Source organism: Dromiciops gliroides, chromosome 4 (genome assembly GCF_019393635.1).
Source record: "Dromiciops gliroides isolate mDroGli1 chromosome 4, mDroGli1.pri, whole genome shotgun sequence".
Classification (NCBI taxonomy): Eukaryota; Metazoa; Chordata; class Mammalia; order Microbiotheria; family Microbiotheriidae; genus Dromiciops; species Dromiciops gliroides.
In genome coordinates this window covers 186,357,982-186,380,088 of record NC_057864.1, presented here as the reverse complement: position 1 = coordinate 186,380,088, position 22,107 = coordinate 186,357,982, and the positions used below count along the sequence as shown (strand labels likewise).

The 22,107-nt window shown below is 43.2% G+C and overlaps 1 protein-coding gene across 1 annotated transcript in view; it reads left to right on the top strand.

Annotated features, from left to right (window-relative positions):
- SKAP1 (src kinase associated phosphoprotein 1) overlaps positions 1–11,652 on the top strand; it is a 376,479-nt gene extending 364,827 nt beyond the window's left edge. The window contains exon 12 of the mRNA XM_043962576.1: positions 11,448–11,652. Coding sequence (XP_043818511.1) covers positions 11,448–11,549 — 102 coding nt within the window. The 3' untranslated portion in view covers positions 11,550–11,652. The remainder of the gene's footprint in view (positions 1–11,447) is intronic.
- The last annotated feature ends 10,455 nt before the right edge of the window (positions 11,653–22,107 follow it).

Below are 22,107 nucleotides of genomic sequence, written 5' to 3'. Positions count from 1 at the left end.
TGTATATACATACATATAGAGAGAGAGAGATGTACACATATATGTATGTATGTATAATTTCTGGTCTTCCAGGGAAAGGAGGTGTTTGGTGACATCTAGTGTCCATTTAAGTCTTCCTCGGGAACAGGTCCCTTCTGTTTGCCTGGGTGGGGTGGGGGAGGGGAGGCTCATTGCAGGACGTGTGGGGGTGAGTAGGGAGATGTGGGCCAGGGGCTCAGTAGGCCTGAATGGCATGATGAAACTGATCAATGCTTGTCAAATAGCTATTATCCACCTCTGACCTCACCAAAGGGGAGGGGGTGTAAGGGGGAATGGATATTATCTGGAAATGTCTCTCCTTATTTATGGTGGTCAGGGAGGGAAGCAGGAAGCCCATCCCCAAGACCCTATTGCATGTTAACAAGCAGTTCGGTCTTATGCTGTGATGACGAAGAAGATGATGACGATGATGATGGTGGCGTTTGCTCTCATTAATAACCCCTATGGGAGACTATAGAGTTAGGAAGATGGGAGTGGAGTTTGGGGTCAGCTGGAAGGCAACGGTCATACACCGGTCAAATTCAGTAGAGGCCATTCCTTTCCCCCAGACAGGAACCAATCGTCTAGAACAAACCCTGGCAGCCTCATTCCTTCCAGGTAATTTTTATAAATGAGGGGACACCCATTCCAGGAGAGGACAAAAGGGTGTGTGTGTAAACCTGCTAACAGGAGGCACAATTACCCATCAGATCTATCCTCTCTCTATACTAGCAATTTATTATAAAAACACATTTTTCCCAAAGAAAGGTGTCTTTTCCCACCTAGCCCCTCTCCTACAGACCCCTGCTCAGGGCAGGACCCTTGGTTTCTCTCCCTCCTCAGCCAGCCCTTCAGTCAGGTGGAAATGTAACACCTCTCCCTCCAGACCAGATAGTGAACCACAAGACTCTCACAAAAAGTGTTTACCTAGAACCATCTAAACCATCATGGGGTTGGGTTAATGCTCAGAACCGCCCGTTGCTTTGCAAACTCCAGCGTAAAAAAAAAAAAATCGAGCCATTTATTTTGCAGTGAATTTATAACAAATGCTGTTAAAGGCTTCGTCTTTTGACAGAGGTAATAATAAATTCACTGTTAAAGACGGTAGTTTAATTCCTTATACCTCCAATACGGCACAGAATAAACTATATTCATCACTGAGTAATTTTTTACCACATAAATCTTTAAAACTAACCGGTGAAGGCTGTTGAGGCTGAAATATTGTGAATTTATTAGATATGCCCATGTAGTATTGGATTCGGAGGTTTCCATTCGAATATATTACGGGGAAAATTTGTGTCTTTAACGGTGACGTTCCCTCCATTTTCCGCAGCCAGTATTATAACAAGCAGCTTCTCTAGAGTCAACTCCACGTTTATTAGACAGAGATTTAGTAATAAACTCCTCACTAATCTGCCAAAAAGGCTGGGTGACATTTCCATGAGATTCTCAATTTAAAATGGGTGGTGAAAGCTTTGTTTCCGTGTAATGGTTTTCTCAAAAAGAACTCAGATTTCCCAAACCTGTAGGGTTGCCTTGTTTTAAGGCAATAGACAAATTCAGTTCTTTGACCAAACTAGAAAAATGTTCATGCAGATTATAAACCAGAGAGTCCACAGTTGGGGCAACAACTTTCATGTTACTTATAGTTATAGAGAATCGAGGATAATTAGTTCAAGAGGAACTGGGAATGAGGAGATCACCAAAATAAACCGTATCAGAGATGCAATTTTAAAAGATTATGTTGGTATTTCAGACTTGGACAGGAGAGAAAATAGTTTTGGAAAACTTGCTTTTGAAACTTTTATTTTGAAATGTGATACATTTTTGAAACCCAGTTGTTTCCCCAAATCTAACATATAACAATCCTGTTGCAGAATAAAATATTGTAAGAATATCTGTGCCTGACAGATGAGAATATTCAGAACCTTTCTCCTGATTTGCTAGTGAAATGACATTTAAACCAACCAATTGATTATTCCCAAACTGTAATGCCCTCTCTAGTTTCATTAAGGAGACATTAATATCACTAGAAAAACACATTTTATTTTTTTTTTAGATACAGGAATTTACAGCATATCTTTTCACAAATGCAGCAGTTTGTCTCTCTCTCCTAAACCTTCTCCCTTCCACAGCAAAGGCCACGGAAGTTCCAAATAACAAAAAAACTTCTAGAAATCCCTGTGAACTTTAGGATTTTTTTAATTAAATTAAATATGCCGACTAACTGTTAAACAAAGGAAGAAAATCTTCTGGCTGCCTAATACTGCCGCCCATCAGAATAATTGTTAAAAGACAGAACCCGGCTAGGAAGATAAGAGTAACACCAGCAATTAATATTCACCATTTCACATTAGAGTCAAGGGGAGGTATTTTTCTTTGTGATGTGGCTCATAAGCCAGGAGTGTTGGAGAGCTGGACTCAAAGCAGTGTCTTCTTTTTGTACAAGTGGAGAGAAAGAGAGACAGAGAGAGAGAGAGAGAGAGAGAGAGAGAGAGAGAGAGAGAGAGAGAGAGAGAGAGAGAGACCCACCGCTCCATCTGTAAATGAACAAACATCTTGATTTTATAGCTATTTGCTTTGTAAAACTGAGAAATGAAACAAAAATTACTGGATGCCTAAGTAACACTTTAATTCCAAATTCATTTACGCTGTAGCTCTGTGGTTGTCACAAACCATAATGCAGTATTTAATTAAAATAACAGAAGTGTATCTCTATATGTCCTGGGGTAGCTATCACCAAATTATAGTCTATGCCATCCGTATTTTATTTATGAAATGGCAGATTCTAAGGTGCAACTGAGCTGATACAGAGTAGAGTAAACATTTTAAACCTGCATTTTCTTTCTATTTTTTTTTTTTAGCAAATGCCTCATTTTCAGGTACAGTCTTTTACAGTTTCTTACTCTGAGGACAGACTGGTGGGATCATTCTGGCCTCTATGAAAATCCCTCTTCATTGTGGGTCTCAAATTCTTGGTTTTTCAACTATTGACCTCCCAAGTCTTCTGACTGTGAAATCTGCCGCCCCCCCCCAACATGTCTGTTGTCATGGAAAGGCTTGTGAGAGCTGACACTGAGCCCAGTCTAAGAATGGCACCTCTTTGGAGGAACTTGGACATGGATTGCAGGAGAGTCAGAGAAGCAAACCTTTTCAATGTGTGTGTGTGTGTGTGTGTGTGTGTGTGTGTACGTGCACACTTATTCCCACACTGTCTCCCTTGTACCTGGTTTTTTTCCCACCTATAAATACCCTTTATAGTTTACACGCTTGCCTGCCCGACTTTGTGGATGTTCAGGAGCAGACATACTGTTCCTTTTCATAAACGCATAGCATCTATCTTTCACGCACCCACTATCTATCTCCCCGTTCACATCGGCTGTCCCATCCACCTCCTTGTCTGCAGAATTATGTTCAGCAAGGTCCCGATTTATAGGAAATAAATAATGAAAATGGAACAGACTGGGAAAGATAATCGAAACATTCAAATTGTTATTTTTCACTGTACTTTCGACCAACAGTGTCTGTAAACAAGCAGATACTCCAGAAGAGGTGCAAAGACCAAATCCCTAAAATTAAGTATCTTCCTACTTTACCGAAATCCAATAGAACATACTGAAGGGGCAAGGGGGTGGATGGGTTTCTTTCCCGCTTCTGTGCTAGTTCCCTCCCTTCTATCTTGAGATGCACCAAAGATCTCGACATTTTTAAGTGCCAAGTGTTATTACTGATGTTATTATTTTTCATCCTTCTTTCTCCTTTGCCTCCTGAATAATTACAAGGGTCTTGCCATTTTTATACAGTCATAAAAGACAATCTGGAGAATTATGAAACAGAAAGAGAAAATAATTGCAGTGACCTTTTTAAAGGAAGCAGCCCTTGGGGTTACTAGAGAGAGATATTTTGATAATAGTAGATCATCTAATCACTGTTCCATCTTACCAAGAGCATCTCTGAACTAGGCAAAACCTCACACACTCTTGCCTCAGTAGCTGCAAATGTCCATCCAACAAGAGTGCCAAGACTCCCAACTGCATAAAAAAATAATAATAATAATTGGATTCCAAACAAATTTAGGAAATCGAGTGTGTTAGAAAGCAAATAAAAAAATATCCTTTCCGTAAAAGAAGAGGGTAAGGTGGTAAGAATGGCCTTCCCCTCCACCTCCTCCCTTCCTTTCCAACAACTTTACCATTAAAGTTGCACCTACAGCTAGAAGTTTGTCCGTGAAAAATGGTCATTTTGTTTCTCTGCTCAAAGAATGTTATTAAAATGCTAATTTAAAAGAAAAAGGAGTTAAATATCTAGCGATGGTGCATTCTAATTGCAGCCATAATGAGCTCTCTAAATGTGAGTGCCCCTGACACACACAGAGCATAAACAGCCAGTAAACACATCATTAGTACCCACGTTCATTTATTCTGGCGACCTCGCCATGACCCCACTGAGGGTAGGGTGAAAAGCAGGTGGATCTGGCTGTGACACCCCCTAGAGGGATTCAGGAAATGAAGCTATAAGGGGTTGCCATGGAAACGCCGATGTGTGCAGATGATGTAACACACCGACAGGCTGTAGGGCTTCGCAACTGGGACGTTGCCTTTCCCTCGCCAGAACAATCTTAAGGATTAAATTATTCATTTCTTTAATTCGCAGAGCAAAAGGAATCCTAATTTCCTGGGCCCTGCCTCAGTCCTCCTCAATTTGTCTCTGTTCAGAAATGGGGGTGACTTCACGTGTTTCCTCTCCCTCTTCCCCGCCCCCCCCCCCATCTGCACCTTGGGCTCTGATACTCCGCCCTCCCCCATCACCATTCCTGGGAAGATTTTTGTGGCAAAGAAGGAAAATCAGAGAGTGGGATTACTGAAAGTACGCTTCCGAAAGGGGAAAAGGATAACGGTCTGAGCTAAAATTGAAGTACCGGCCCGTCCTTTCCTAAATCAAGGCACAGTGACCTCGCAATGCAGCAAGGGCACCTGCCCAGGGCAAGGTGATTGGCTTAGAGCTGGATAAGGCCTGTTGGCCCAGGCTGCCAAAGACTGCAGAGCCGACAGGCACAAACCCCAGATGCAAGCACCACATGCCCAAGGTACACGGGAGAGGGAAATGAGAAAATGAGCTTCCCTCCTGCCCCCCATCTCCAATTGAGAGAATCAAGATTAATAAAAATAATTCTTCAGAGAACGATTCCACTCCATCCTGTCCTATTTTGCACCAAACAGCCTCAATAACCTTACGGCAACAGTAGAATAACTTTTTTTTCAACGTTCTTTAAAAAAAAAGGGGGGGGGGTACCGGAAAAGACAATCTTCTGAAATTATTTTAAAATAAAAAATATCCCAGCCTCCGCCCCCCCCCTTCGTTGCACTTTAGATGAACCTGTGATATTGTAGCAATGGCCCTTGAAGTGCAGTCGGGAGGTGATTTAGGAGAATATTAAAGGCAAAGTGGAGATTCGAGGCGCCTCTCTCAGGGAGATCTGGAGAAATACGCAGCACAGATGGGCCGAGCAGATTAAACATTTCCGTCACATTGTTTCCAAATTGTGTTGTGGTGCCTGAGGCTGGTACTGCGGTCAGAACAAAACAGAGCCGCGCGAAGCTGGGAGCTGCTCCGTTTATGGAATACATATTAATACGGCAGTCTCACATGGCATGGCAATCCTGTCGGCTCCGACCGAATGGGTCCATTCTCTATTGTTCGCTAATGCCGTCCTTTCTGCCTGGCCCTCCTGCTTAGCCATGTGTTCACCTCTCTTCCCAGTTCTTCCATCCCTCTTCTGCAGGGACCAACTGGAGTGTCCTTCCCTCATGTATCCATCTATGCCCGGCCTTGACTTTTAACTTGCCTGCCCTGTGTTTTCCCCTCTTAAGGAAGCGCGCGCGTGAAAGCGCACTATGTGGCACGCACCCCACTCTAAACATCTATTTTGGGCTTTCGGACGCCATAGTCATCCTGTTGACCTCACATCCCCAACACTTGTTCAACACCCGAGAAACTCTCTACTCAGGAAGCCGACCTCCCCCCTCTCCGTTTAAACACTCTTCTTTCCTTCTAAATGCATATTCAGACCCACACGTTCCTTACCCTACCCTGCCATGCTGCATGCCCTTGTACCGATGCTATACGATACCTACCTACATCTGTCTGGGCCAATGACTGAACTTGGCCAACGGGCCACTTACCATATTCTGGCACATCCGAACCAGTTCACAGAATTATGTTTAGCAAATTCCCGGTAACAACAAATAAATAATGGTTCAACGGAGCAATGTTAATAATTCATTTTTTATGATGATTTATTAGACCAAAACTCTGAATAATGAAAGAGAAGAAGATGATTGCCAAGAAGCCAAGACAAGGAGTGAGGCTGACTGGCAGACCTTCGAAGCTGCCAGAGATTTAGAACATAAGGCAAAGCTCTGAACCTTTCACAGGATCTAGCTTCCCCTAATTCACTGACCACCCAGCTGACCATTTCCCCTCTCCCTCTGAAAACACTCAATGTAAAACCACTTGTGCCGGGAAATTGGCACCTGTTTGCCTGCAGTGAGTCATTCCTGTCTTCCAGCCTTGTTTTTTCTCAGAAGTTAGAGGGGGTGGTATTTATCATGAAGCCCTGACTTCATTTAATTTTTGACATCCTAAGAAGGCAATACATTTTCAAAATAGCTCTGGTACCAAGCAGAATTTTAAAAGTTAGAAAATTCTTGGCCAACCCAAAATAATAATCTGACCCCAGAATGACACAAAATCTGCACTGCTTACAAACTAGAATTCTCTGTTTTAAAAAAAAAACAAACCCTAATGATAATATATGATACACCACCACTAATAAGAGGAATAAGCAATCATAAACCAATAATTCTGTGATTGATTAGCCTTTCCTGTACATATATCAATGAGTCATTGATTTTCTGCATTAAGAAATGATCAATTGTTCTCCTAAAGTCGAATTGTGTTGTTTACAGAGCCTGCTGGAATGAACTTCGGGTGTTGAAAAGTACAAAGATATAAGCAATTTTCAGGGACTTCTGTCCCATTGAGGTATTGGGGAACCCCATTAGAGAGGAAAGAGAATTTCCAGGAAGGAAGTTTTTGTCATTAATGTCCTCAAGAACAATGAGGATGTCAAGTAACCCATTTCAAAAACCATCTCGTGGGTTTGGAATGAAGCCCTCCAAAGACACAACTTTGCAGTCATTGTCCAGAAGGAATAAACCAACTTAGTTGTCTCTTTGTGCCAAGCAAGAAATGATCCCTTCAGCAGGGTAGGTGAAACTCAATGTGGAAGCCACAAATCACACTGGGAAAGCCAGGCCTGGAAACATAGAATCTGAACTCCCCTTTCACCCCAAGAAAGCAAGACTAGGCTGGATTGATGAGCTAGGCCCAGGCCTCCAAGACCACAGAGGCTTCATTTTCCTCTTACCCTAAAGGAGGATAGAGAAATGCCTTTTGTTGGAACAACCCAGGACTCACTGAGCCTGGAAATTGAATTCTCATCCCAGGACAGAGTGGTCATTCCAGGTCATGTCTGTGCTACTCCAGGGGAGCAGTGGAAGAGATTATACAAATAGGAACCAGCAGGGAGGAGAGAAATTAAAATGTAGCAATCACGTAGTGGGGGTATTTAATCTCTTTTAAGGCTTATGATGGGCGCCTGCTGTTTTTCCCCTGATATCCCCTGACACCTACTGACAGGGTATTTGCAGCACCACACAGGGACTCAGGGCCCTGTGACAGGAGGAGCACTAAGGAGGGCCGTGATAGTCTTGAAGCTATAAAGAGCGACAGGGAAACCACTTGAGGCAGATTCAAGCTGTGTGATCCGCCCGTTGTCGGTGGCCATACTGCTTTTTTGTTTATAGAATTTGCTGTTCTTTTTTATGGCAGGTTTGGTGGAGTTGGGTTTTTTTTTTCCTTGTTGATGGAGATTAGCTGCATAAATCCTTTTATGGGACTGCGCGATCCCCCATAAACGCTGTTGATGGTTGCTGATGAAGGAGGAATGCGTCTATTTCGGGTTGCTGTTCCATACAGAAGCTGCTCTGTCCTCCAGCCAGAGATAACCGGAACCTAACAGCCATTCTTTTTTCTAGTTCTTTCATTATTTGGGTAGAAGGAGGGGCACAGGGTGGATGAAGAGCCGGGAAGAGGTTAATTGAGCCTAAAGCGTTTTATGGTGAGAATATTCATTAAAATAAAAGCTTCTTAAAAAAAAAAAAAAAAAAAAAAGGTAGCATAGCCAGAAACAGGGACAGCTATGGAAATAATGTTTGGACTCTTGTAGCCTTACCTGGGAACCTTTGTGGTTGACATCTCTGAGTATAAAAGGTGCCAGACTTCGGGATAACATACCTACCTGTGTGCATGAAGTTACCTCTCCCTGTATGCATATTAACACACATGAACCCTAGTGCCTTGAAACAGTCAGTTGAGGCATGGTGCTCACTCCCTTGGTCTGGGTCCACTTCCCTAGTTAAGGTTAAGGGGCTCCACAGTGTTAGCTTATAGCCAGTCTTTCCCAATATCCAGATGGGGAAAATTGAGACTATGGTGGGATCGTTGATTCCAAGAATCCTGTCCTCCCTTGCTACCCGAAAACTAAAATTCAAGAATCAGCAACTTCATCCAAACTCGGGTAAATTAACACCTCCAGACAAGAGCAGAGTTCACTCTGCGCTGGGGTCTGCCTGGCTGAGCCAGTGTTCTCTTCGTTTTAATAGTTTAATAAAAATTAGCATAATTAACGAACATCTGTATGATCCAGAGTGGTGCAATTTGGCACTTGGAAACGAGGGCTTAAACATGATTGCTGTGAGTTTAATGTTGTTTTAATTCTTTCTGGCACTGTGCAGTGAAATAAACGTTTGGTGGTGATCGTGCTCGGCCGGATCTAATTTGCATTTTTCTCCCTTTGATTATGAGCAATTGTGGACTCCCCAGCAATTCATCAAAGCAGAAATTATTTTAAAATACCTCGTGGTGTTCTGCCTGGGCTATAGCAGTGATTGGGGGGGGGGGGGACAGAGTGGAGGAAAAGGCTTGATTTTCTCCATTCATGCTTTAAACATCTCAGTCCCATAGCCCTTCTGGTACTCTGCCAAGGGATAGAATGTGAAAAAGGCAGTCAGATTCTGGGCCCACTAGGTCCCCAGATTAAGTTCCCAGGCTCTGATGGCAGGATGTAGTCTCTAAGGCCCGGTACTATCCTTCTTGCCTTGCTGTACATTTCTTTTTGTTTTCAAGGACCGAGGGCTTTTTCCACTCGTTTCAGTTATTGCCACTGTGGTGATGCTATTGCATCGGGAAACAGTAGGGTCCAGTGTTCACCTCAAGCAAAACAACACTAACTTGGAGCTGGGCACTCGGTGCTGTCCTTTTTTAGCCTCATCTGCTTGCTCCCTCTTTTTCATGAAAGAGAATAGCTTCCCCAAGAACTAATCCCCATTGACCCAGTATCATCTAAAGGGTGAGGCCATGGAACATAAGCCTAGCGCCCTGCCTGAACTCCCAAAGCAGGCGGACCACATCTGGGACAGTATCTGGCAAGTGAATCCTAAATCTTTAAACACATAGTTAGTTAAGCCATTTTGATCAGAAAGATCTCAAACCACAATCATACCATTAAGCCTCCAACCCCCTGCCTATGAAGTAGTGAAAGGGCTAAGATTATAGTTTTTACTTCCTCTGGCATTGACATGAAGGGCCCTGTGGACTTGAGTGCTACCGCTAGGACGAATTACAGAGAAGACTGAGTAGAGAAGGCCTTAACTCTTGTACAACTAAGTCATGTGAAGTGGGGTGGAGGAAGGAAGTTAAGACAGTACAGACAAGCCCAGGAGAAGGATCTCCTTCCACCTCCAAACAAGGTAACCTTAGGCTTAGTGGAGGGAAGGAGGAAGGGGTAAAAGCATTAGTTTGGACACATTTTTTTTTCTTTTAAGAGCTTCTGATCACAACAAAGAAAAAATTCCCCAACACTTTCAGGCCCAACCTCTCTGGCCGCATCTGAGCTTTTCTCTGGTGCTGGAGGAGTCATTTGAAAAGATTGGCTGTCTCCAGGGATGGCTCCAGCTGCTCTCTTCCTGCCACCTACCTTGGAGCTGCAAGCGTAGTCAACCACCAGGGGAAACCAGCAGAGATATTACTAAGACTGCTCTTTAGAAAAATGTCAAAGCTTCATCTAAGAGTGTAGCCTTTGTACTACCTTGGTGATGGGTCATAATTCAGAGTTCCTTTGATAACCCCATTAGGTATAGAGAAGTAGCTTTCAATTGCATAAATGTAATCCCAGAGATCAGGAAAGTAGACGGTAAAAGGAGACAATGCTGAAAACTCCCAAGTTGTTTGACTTGGAATAGACCTAGGAGATATAGCAGGGGGGCTATAGAAAGAGCAGTGGGTTTGAATCAGGCATACCTGAATTGGAAAGTCCTTCCCCACTCCCTGACATTTACTAGATGTTCAACTAAGGACAAATCATTTAGCTCTTAGCCTAAGTTTCCTCATCTGTAAAATGAGGAGGGAGGTTGAACTGGACAGCTTCCATTCTCCAGCCATCACCCTCATCTCCCTCCCACGAGAACCCTGGCCTCTTACCCTGGGATGATGCTGGACTCTGAAGGCAAGATTTTGCCTCATCATGCCCAGAACAAGGCCTCCACTGTCTCTTCTGGGACAACTCCACACGATACCACTGCTCAAGTACTACCTTTCCAGCTTCCCTTTATACATTATCCCCAAGAGCAGCTAGGTGGCACAGTAGATAGAGCACTGACCCTGAAGTTGAGAGGACCTGAGTTCAAATCTCACCTCAGACATGTACTAGCTGTGTGACCCTGGGCAAGTCACTTAAGCCCAATTGCATTAAACATCTAAGACCATCTCCAGTTGTCCTGATAGATATCTCACCACTGGAATCAGATGGCTCTGGAGGAGAGAGTAAGGCTGATGACCGTATACAATCCTCCCTCACTTAAATCCAATTCACTGTAAATCATGACATCACCCCAATGTCACGTCCTCTTCAAGAACAAACAACAACATATGTTATCCCCACTCACAGTGTAAGCTCCTTGAGGGCAAGGACTATTTCACTTTGTATTTGAATCCCCAGGGCTTAGCACAGTGCCTGGCACATAAAAAGCACTTAAATAAATGCTCTATCTATTTATGTATTGCCATACAGTTTTCCCTCCAGAATACTGTAAAAGATGCACAGCAGGGGCAGCTAGGTGGCACAGTGGATAAAGCACTGGCCCTGGATTCAGGAGGACATGAGTTCAAATCTGGCCTCAGACACTTGACACTTACTAGCTGTGTGACCCTGGGCAAGTCACTTAACCCTCATTGCCCTGGAGGGGGAAAAAATACATAGCAGCATAGCCAAATCACAGCAATGACTGTCTTCCCTCCCTCTCTTTCAGGAGTATAATATGTATGGCTGGTGGGTAGGAGAACTGAACAATCTCATCGGGATTGTTCCAAAGGAATATCTCACAGCTGCCTTTGAAGTGGAAGAAAGATGAAGCCTGCCAGGTATGAGGCCTTATCCAGAGAACTCCGGCTTGTGAATACAGACAAATATGGTCTAGTTCCTTTCATTCTCTGCAGAAGAAATAGAGCTCTCAGTAAAATTTCCTACCACATCATATGCAGTTATTTCCTTCATCAGCCAAGATTAGTCAAGTAATTCAGCCTCTATAAGAGATGGGCCTGGGATTATTTTTTGTTTGCTTGTTTGTTTTCTGTATTGGGTTCATCCCAAATTCAAATCAACAAACATTTATTGTTATATGCAATGGCTAGTGGAAAGAGTAGTGGTCTGAGAGGGCATAAAGACCTGGATTCAAATCCTGCCATTGACAGTCTTCAATGGCATCTCTCAAAGAGAGTTACAGGACATTGATGGACATTGATAGGGAAAGTTCCTCACCTGGAAGTCACTATACCAATGAAATCTTAGATCTAGTAAAGACTTTGTAGTAGGTACAACAGAGGCACAAAGAAAAAAAGAGTCCCAGACCTCAAGGAATGTGCTTTCTCTACTGGAGGGCTACAAGAGAATACAAGTAATAGATAGAAAATATATTTAAAGTTATATCAAAAAGGAGAGAATGTGAACCAGTGGGGAGAGCAGGTATGGCCTTATATAGAGGTGGCACCTGACATGGGCATCTTTGAAGCAAGATAAGGATTCTAAGAAAGCAAACAGGGGTCTGGACCTAGATGGCATCCATCACTGCAAGGAAAGTCCCCATCGGTGCTGATTAAATTGTAACTTTAGGTTCAGAGTTGCTTGGGAGACTGAAGGTGAAGTGATGCCCATGGAGTCACTTAAGTGTAGTCATAGGGTACTCATTTTAGTCGTATCTGACTCTCTGTGACCCCATTTGGGGTTTTCTGGGCAAAGATATTAGAGTAGTTTGCCTTCTCCAGCCCATTTTACAGATTAAGAAACTGAGGCAGTTAAGTGACTTGCTCAGGATCACACAGCTAGTAATTGTCTGAGACTGGATTTGAATTCAGGTCTTCCTGACTATAAACCTAGTTCTCTATCCATTGTGCCACCTTTCCTGACTTGGGATCATCGAATTTTGGATTTAGAGCTAACAGGAGCCTTAGAGATTATCTAAGACAACCCATTCATTTTGAGATGAGGAAAATTAATCCCTGAGAGACAACTAAAGTAGTAAGAGGCATAGTCAGGATTTGAACCTTGGTCCCCTGGCTCTGAATCTAGTGTTTTTTCTATTTCACTTCATTTCCCTTAAAATTATAACAAAGAACTGGGTGTGATGGAGAATGCCTGTAGTCCCAGCTGCTGGAGAAGCTTGAGTATGAGTTCTGAGATGCCTATACTAAAGCTGGTCAGGTGTTCACACTAAATTTGCCACCAATATGGTGGGCTTCAGGGGAGTAAGGGGTCATAAACTGGCTAGGGAGGAGTTAACTGGGGAAAGTTAGGAAAGCAGAGCAAGTTAAAGCTGATTGGTATTGACCAGGCCCATGAGTGGCTGCTGCACTTCCAGCTTGGGCAAAAAGGATGAGAGAGGAGCAGCTAGGTAGCACAGTGGATAGAGCACTGGCCCTGGATTCAGGAGAACCTGGGTTCAAATCCAGCCTCAGACACTTGATACTTACTAACTGCGTGACCCTGGGCAAGTTGCTTAACCCTCACTGCCCTGCCAAAAAAAAAAAAAAAGGATCAGAGAGTCAGAGAGAGACAGAGAGAAGAAAGGAGGAAAAAAGGAAGAGAATTGTAACAGATAAGTGAAGTTGCTGGTTGATCTGATTTAAAAACGCAGTGGATAGAGCACTGGGCTTGGAATCAGGAAAACTCGTCTTCACGAATTCAAATCTGACCTCAGAAACTTACTAGCTGTGTTACCCTGAGCAAGTAAGTCACTTACCCCTGTTTGCCTCAGTTTCCTCATCTGTAAAATGAGAGGGAGAAAGAAATGGCAAAACACTCCAGTATCTTTGCCAAGAAAACCCCAAATGAGGTCACAGAGAGTTGGACACAACTAAAACTAAACAACAACAAAATGAGATACCTTGAGCACCATCAGATTTAGTTTTCTAATGATATCACTATGCCTGCTCCAGCCATCTCCCTCTGCCCCCTTCCCAGTCAAAGAAGGGAAATTCTTTCACAGGTAGGGAAGTAAAGGTGCAGGAAGAGAAAGTGGTAAACCTGCCAGTGGAAGCCAGGCATGCCTCCTTCCAGATAGACACTGGCTTCCTTTTGTTTGTCCATTGTATGAAGCAATAGCTGTGGACAGCTCCCTCCTGGCAGATTGAGGGGATCTTCAACGGGCTCCTTTATTCAACAATCCAACTGTGTCCAACCCTGGCAGCCGTGGCTTCAGTGGCCGTGGTGGCCCTGGAGACAATGAGGGGAAGGAGCACTTTAGTATAGTAATCAGCCTTCCATTCCTTTCCCATTGTCTTATCTGCCTCAGCCTCTAGCAGATATGTCCCCAGTTATTTCCTCCTCTCCACATGTTATAGTTGGAAAAATGGAGAAGTTGGGTGGCTCTGGAAACTTTTCTCTGAAGTGGCTTGTTTGGGTTCAGCCTCCCCAGGGCTGATGGTTGAATTATTATGGAGCATGGCGGGTGAGGCATCCAGCTCACCTTGCTTTGCAAAGAAAAAAGGAGTAAGCCAGAACCTTGGGGTATTGATTTTGTGCTGGCAATAGGCTCTCTGTTCCATGGGAAAATGAAGTAAAAAAAAGGGAGGGGGTGTGCATGGGTGTAGGTGTGTTTTAAAGCTCAATTTTTTGTGTCGAAGACAGAGAGGACCCAAACTAGGAGAGGGAGCGAGAGAGGGAGAGGAAGAGAGAGACAGAGAGACCAAGACCCACCCTTGATCTTCAAAGTCTCTTGCATTTCTATCATTCAGCCATTCCATGCTCAGCAATGTTAAAAGGCCAGAGGGGCAGTGTTGCTGGGACCTCCTCATCTATGCATGGGGTGCTGGAGGAGAAGAAACCACTAGGTGGCAGTAGCTATTAACAATTCACCCCAGGATGTGACCCACTCCTTTCAAAAATAAAAATGATGGGGGTGGGGTGGGAAGGAGGGACATCGAACCTCCCCAGAAATAGGAGCAGATTAAACTGGAGTGACTAAAAAGACTGGAGCAGGTTGTACTACTATTAGTCAAATGAACCTTCCAGGGTCTAACAACCTCTCCCTCTATACCTCCTCTCATACAGATGTTCTCTCCCAAAAAGGGCAACTTTCTTCATCTTTAGGAGCAAGTATAGCAAGCTTCCTAGTTTCATATGGTGGAGTCCAAGGACCTGGGTTCAAATCCTACCTCCCATCCGGGTGTCCTTGGGCAAATTACTTGCCTCTCTGACCCCTCAACTCCTCAGCAAAATAAGGTTGAACTTGATGGCCTTTTCCAGTCCTTCTAATTCTTATATAATTTTATTTTCAGTTGTGTCCAAATCTTCATGACCCCACTCAGGATTTTCTTGGCAAAGATACTGGAGTGGTTTGCCATTTCCTTCTCTAGCTCATTTTACAGATGAGGAAACTGAGGCAAAAAAAAGGGTGAGGTGACTTGCCCAGGGTCACACAGCTAGTAAGTGACTGAGACTGGATTTGAATTCAGGAAAATGCCAGGCACTCTGTGCACTGTGGCACCACCTAGCTGCCCTGATCCTTATATAACAGCAACTCCAAATCCAGTATACTTCTCTAATCTCTTCCTTAGGGAAGATGGAGGGCGAGCCAGGTGAAAGAAAGTGAAAAAGAAAGAGCAAAACAGATTGGATTTTCCTAGATCCTGATTAGCTTCAGGAGTCTAATCCAGTGGCTCTCAAATTGTGATTCCCCTGAGAGTCCCCAAGACCCTTTTGGTCCCCTAAGGGTATCCCAGAAGCCAAAGTGATTCTCATAATAATACTAAAATGTTTTAATTTCTAATATGGCAGATATTGATAGATAACCCACATAAGCAAAAGCATTTTGGGGTGAAGGATCCTTAATGATTTTTAATAGCGTAAAAGCATCCCTGAAACAAAGAAGTTTTGAGAACTTCTGGCCTAACCTGTGGGTTTTTACTTTGCCCTGAGGCACAAGGCAGAATCCTGATAAACCAAAGGCTTTTACACCCTAAAACAAGGGTAGACAAAATTGGCCCCCTCAGAGGCCGCCCAGACCTACCATGGGGGGCATCAGACTCATCTTCAGCCATCCCTACTTCTTATCACACCACCAACACAAATCAACCTATGCCTGAAAAAGAAGAATGGAGGATATATAGAGGACTGACTTAGGAGCCAGGAAAACTGGAGTTTAGGTCCTTCCTCTGATACCTACCTATTGTGTGACCTTAAACAAGTCCCTCTAATCTCTCAATGCTTTAGGCCAGAAGTGTCAAATAGGAGGCTGAAGCCCACAATAGTCCCAAAGATGCCCAAATCAGATCAAAGTGTAATAGTTAATGAAATAAATAAAAATACAATACAACAAAGATAATATTAGTGTATGGTTTTCTCCTGCAGCCAGCAGGGATTCTTATGTAGGGTTTAGTGGCTTCCTAGGCAGAGAGTGTGCTGAATTGCACTGGACCAGGCAGCTTCCTCACCTAGAACTTCCCCTGGGTCAATGAAATAACAGGTCTGGTCACTATCCCCCGCCAAAAAAAAATTAGGCAAGACTTAAGGGGAAGAAGCATGAAATCAAGTTAGATAGATAGAAAGTAGGAATACTACTGGAGTCTTGATCCTGGTCATTAGCTACATCCCCGACATTTTTCAAATCAACAGAAATGAAACAGGCCCCATCCTTCAGGAGCATGCTACCGGGGAGAATATACAAATAGAATGTAAACTCCTGTAAGTCAGGGACTGTTTGATGTTTGTTTCTGTCCCCAGGATCTTGCTGGCAACTTAGGTGGCTCAGTGGATAGAGCTCTGGCCTGAAGTCAGTAAGACTCATCTTCCTGAGTTCAAATGTGGCCCCATCTGCTTACTAGCTATGTGACCCTGGGCAAGTCACTTAACTCTATTTGCTTCAGTTTCCTCATCTATAAAATGGGCTGGAGAAGGAAATGGCAAACCACTCCAGTATCTTTGCTAAGAAAACCCCAAATAGAGTTGAGTCAGATATGGCTCAAAAACAACAACCAGTCTTTCATAGAGTCTGCCAAGAGCATGGCAGACAGTCAAATAATTGTGGAATTGAATTGAATTCAGATAAATAAATATAAAATTATTCAAAGTATTAGGAGAAAGGTGAACTCAGGAAAGCTCTTGTGTTGAAGGTAGCATTTTAGAAAAGATCAAAAGGAAGCTAAGAATCTCATAAGGCCTCAGAAAAGAGAAAGAATATTTAAAGAAGTAGAGTGTGGGGCCGAAAGAGGAACCCGTGAAAAGGAATAGAGGTGGAATTCTTAGATATAGGAAGGCATGAGGGAAATTGAGTGAGTGGGCACTACCTACTGGATGGACCTCCCCCAGAGAGAGAACATCTGTTGAGAAGAGGCTCCGGGCTTGTCATGGATGCTGGGGGAATTGGGGGTGGGGGTTTGGGGAGGGACCATCAGGGAGTAGGCAGCTCCCACACAGCCTCTCTCCCCAGAATCCCAGCCCACCAATTGCAGCCCACTCAGACTGATAGCCATCAGCCTGGCCAACTGCTACCAGATTGTAACCGGCTAATCAGATTACCATGACTCTATTTGACTCCACTAACTGAATCACCACCTTACTGCCTGCAACTAACTGGATAACTGGTGCATTACACCATTTAACTAACTGCATTACATGCAAGATGGCTTCTTAATCTAGACTAATTGCTCCGGCATGTGAAATAAGAGAAGGGTGGGGTAGGTGGTTGGGTTTTTTCTCTCCCTTCTTCTTCCTACTCCCCTCCCCCATTTTATTGGAAGGAGGGGTGCAGGTAAGCTCCCAAATTGTTAAGAACTCAGCAAAAATACACTTGCCTTTCACAAACAAATATCAAGATACTAATAGGAGACCCCCTGTTCTCCAGAGCTAAGGCCCAGAAAGCAAGCCACAGCTCAGGGCACACCCTGAGCTTGACATAGCAACAATCCTTTGCTCTCGTCCTCTGGATAAACGCTTCTCTAACTAAATCAAAGAAAGGATGGTTCCTGGGGCAGCTAGGTGGCGCAGTGGATAGAGCACTGGCCCTGGATTCAGGAGGACCTGAGTTCAAATCTGGTCTCAGACACTTAACACTTAACTAGCTGTGTGACCCTGGGCAAGGCACTTAATCCCAATTGCCTCAAAAATAAAATAAAATTAAAAAAAAAACAAACAAGAAAGGATGGTCCCTGAGCTCGGGAAAACACCCACAGGCCCAGGCATGAAGCCCTGCTATGAACGGACGTTTTGTCACAAGACAACCTTGCCTCAGTGTTGCTGTTGTGCCTCATCACTGTTGCTACACTACACTGTTTGACTCTGTTTAGCCACAAGGTCTATAAATCAAGGTTCAGTCCCACTAAAGTGAGTGAGGCCCCAGCACATATGTCTATAGCCTCTCCTTTCTTACAAGCCATTTCCCTCACTTTGAAATTAAACTTCTGTTTGATTCCTGACTCTCCCGTCTCTAGCTCCTCTGTTCACCTCCAGCCATCCACAGGTGAGAGGCCCGCTCCATCCAGTTTGACACTAACATACACATTTAGTCCCAAGAATATATAAGAAGCGGTCAGGTGGGCCCTAAAGGAGACAGGGGGTTGACCTGCTGTTGCAGATTTATAGCATGAGAGCAGCAAAAATTCAGATTCCTTGAGCCCTTCTTTGCTTTCCTTACTCTGTGTTCACCCACACAACAGAACAAACTTGTCTCAAACTTCAAACTTGGTAAGACTCGAGAGTTATTGAAGGCAGTGTGCCATGATAGCAACATTGTTAAAACTTGAGTTGGGAAGACCTGGATTCAAATCTAGCTTTTAACACTTACTACCTGTGTGAACATGGACGAGTCGCTTAATCTCAAGCTGCTGTCTCAGGGTCTCCATGGCAGGGTGCGGATAAAACCTCCAGGGGATGATCTCTGACCCTGGAAAAGCAACTGGTGAGAGGATGGCTGGGAAGTTCAAGGTCTTGGAGGGATGAAGTGACTTGCCCAAAATCATTCAGGAAATCTGTGGTGGAAGAGAGACTTGGCAATCCATAACCCCAACTTTGATTTCAAATCCTCCCTCAATTCTTCACTAACTCTGTGTTCCCAGACAAATCATCCAACCTTTGCTGTGTCTCAGTTACCTCATCTGTAAAATAGGTGAGTTAGACTCTACTGCCAAGATGGCCTGCAGCTCTAAATCTGATATCATATTTGTGATTCTGAGCTATATTGTCAATAGGATCTTAGAGTCAAAGTTTACTTACTGGGGGCAGCTAGGTGGCACAGTGGATAGAGCACTGGCCCTGGATTCAGGAGGACCTGAGTTCAAATCCAGCCTCAGATACTTGACACTTACTAGCAGTGTGACCATGGGCAAGTCACTTAACCCTCATTGCCCCACCAAAATAAACAAAAAACAAAAACAACAACAAAAAAACCCAAAGTTTACTTACTGCCTACTATGTATAAAACTCTATATCGCGTGTGATAAAAATATGTTTTTTAATATTTTATTTTTCCCCAATTACAGGTAAAGACTATTTTAAACATTTTTTAAAATTTTGAATTCCAGGGACAGCTAGGTGGCACAGTAGATAGAGTACTTGCCCTGGAGTCAGGAGAAGCTTAGTTCAAATCTCACCTCAGACACCTACTAGCTGTGTGACCCTGGACAAGTCATTTAACCCCAATTGCCTCACCAAAACAAAAAGGTCCTAAATTTTCTCTGTCCCCCTCCCTGATATAGTAAGCAATTTGATATAGGTTATACATCTTCAAAAGTGAAAAATAATAAGCTTCAATTTGCATTCAGACTCCATCAGCTCCTTCTCTGGAGGTGGAGAGTATCTTTCATCATGAGTCCTTCAGAATTGTCTTGGATCATTGTATTGCTGAGAACAGCTAAGTCACTCACAGTTGATGATTGTACAGTATTGCTATTACTGTATACATTGTGTTTTCCTGGCTCTGCTCATTTCACTTTGCATCAGTTCATGTAATTCCAGGCTTTTCTGACATTTACCTGCTCATCATTTCTTACAGTAGAGTAATATTCCCATTACAGTCATATGAAGTATACTTTTTTCTTTCTTTTTTTTTTTCAGGGCAATGAGGGTTAAGTGACTTGCCCAGGGTCACACAGCTATCAAGTGTCTGAGGTCGGATTTGAACTCAGGTCCTCCTGACTCCAGGGCTTGGTACTCTATCCACTGCACCACCTAACTGCCCCTAACCTCTGTTTATCTTAATCCACTGGGGAAGGAAATTGCAAACCACTCCAGTATTTTTGCCAAGAAAAATAGTATGTCATGAACAGGGTGACAAAGTAGGATGGAACTGAACAACAACTATCTTGAGCAAATCACTCCCTCCCTTCCTGGGCCTTAGCATCTTTATCTGCAAAATAAGGGGTTTATATGAGATAATTAGGTTAGGTTTCTTTGTGGCTTGATTCCAGGATTTCCAAATCTTTAAAAGGGAGCCCCTTATAATAGTATTCTCTTGAGAAAGGAAATAGGAAAAGGGAAGAGCAGGAACACTGGATTTCTGATTTTTTTTTTCAGGTTCTAAGTCCTAACATCCTGTGTATGAGCTATTAGAGGGAAGAAGGACAAGGTTTAGTTCAATTCAACAAACATTTTTAAGTACCTACTGTATGCAAGGGACTGTGCTAGATGCTGAGAATACAAGGACAAAAATAAAACATTCCAGGCTTTCTACCAGGGGGCAAAATAAGGCAGCTAGCTGGCACAATGGATAAAGTTCTAGGCTTTTGTTGTCATTTTCAGATGTGTCTGACTCTTTTGTAACTCTGCTTGGGGTTTTCATGGTAAAGATCCTGGAGTGATTTGCCATTTCTTTCCCCAGCTCATTTTACAGATGAGGAAACTGAGGCAAAGAGGGTAAAGTGACTTGCCCAGGGTTATACAGCTAGGAAGTGTCTAAGGCCAGATTTGAACTCAGAAAGATGAATCTTCCTAACTCCAGGCCTGGCATTCTATTATCCACTGTTCCACCTAGCTTCCACCTAGGAAAACCTGAATTCAATCCTGTCTCAGATATCTAACCTCTCTTTGACTCAGTTTCCTCATCTGTAAAATGAGAGGTTTGGACTGAATGTTCCTTCAGACTCTAAATCAATGATCCTAGGTTCACACATTAGTAAATGAATACAAAGTCTATACAGGAGCATAATTGTACTATTCTCTTGCAATAAGACAAAGTTCTTTGGATGCATTAGGGTCGGATGTACTTTGGCTCCTAGGAAAACTGCCCCCATCAGAAGTAAAGGATAAATAACAATAAGAGTAATAATAATATGTGCCAGGCAATGTGTTAAATGTTTTACAAATATCTCATTTGATCTTCACAACAATCCTGGATGGAGGTGATTTTACAAATGAGGAAACTGAGGCAGATAATGTCCAAGGTCACAAGGTAGTAAGTACCTGAGGCTAGATTTGAACTCAAGTCTTGCTGACTCCAGGCCCAATACTCTATGCACTAGTGGATCAAGTCCCAAGTACTAGTCTAATCTGTTGTTAAATATCTTGAGTGAGTTTTTATGGCTAAAGGTTTATGCCAACTTCTCATGCTCAGAAGAATTTTTTAGTTTATAGATTGATCTTGTTTCCCAGTCTGTCCTGTCACACCCATCTCTTATCTATTTTGCTTCCCATTAGAAACTTCAAACAGCTAAGGTGACTCAGTGGATAGAGCACCCAGCCTAGAGGAAGTCCTGTATTCAAATTTGGCCTCAGGCACTTACTAGCTATGTGATCCTAGGCAAGTCACTTCACCCTGTTTGCCTCAGTTTCCTCATCTGTAAAAAGAGCTGGAGAAGGAAATTGAAAACCACTCCAGTATCTCTGCCAAGAAAACCCCAAAAAGGGTCCAAAAGAGTCAGAACTGAACAACAATAACAAACACCACAAGGGAAAAAATGAAATATATCTTGCCCTCAAAGAGGTAACACAGTAACAACAGTAGATAGAGTGGTGGGCTTGGAGTTAAAACTTGGGTTCAAATCCTAGCTCAGACACTTACTAGCCATGTGAGATACTGGCAATACAGCTGCCCTGGGCAAAAAAAAAAAGACGAGAACTAAGTGACTTATACAAGATCACATGGCTAGTAAGAAATAGTAATGAGATTTGAACCTAGGTGCTAGAGGTTGACTCCAATCCAATATTCTTTCCACTTTACCATATAATCTGCTTATTCAATTTCCATAGATAATAGTGAACTATTTGAGAACACAGTAGTGATAATAATTGCACATTTATATAGCATATTAGGGTTGGTTTAAAAAACACTTTAGGGGCAGCTAAGTGACACAGCGGATAGAGCACTGGCCCTGGAATCAGGAGGACCTGAGTTCAAATGCAGCCTCAGACACTTAACACTTACTAGCTGTGTGACCCTGGGCAAGTCACTTAACCCCAATTGCCTCACCAAAAAAAACAAAAAC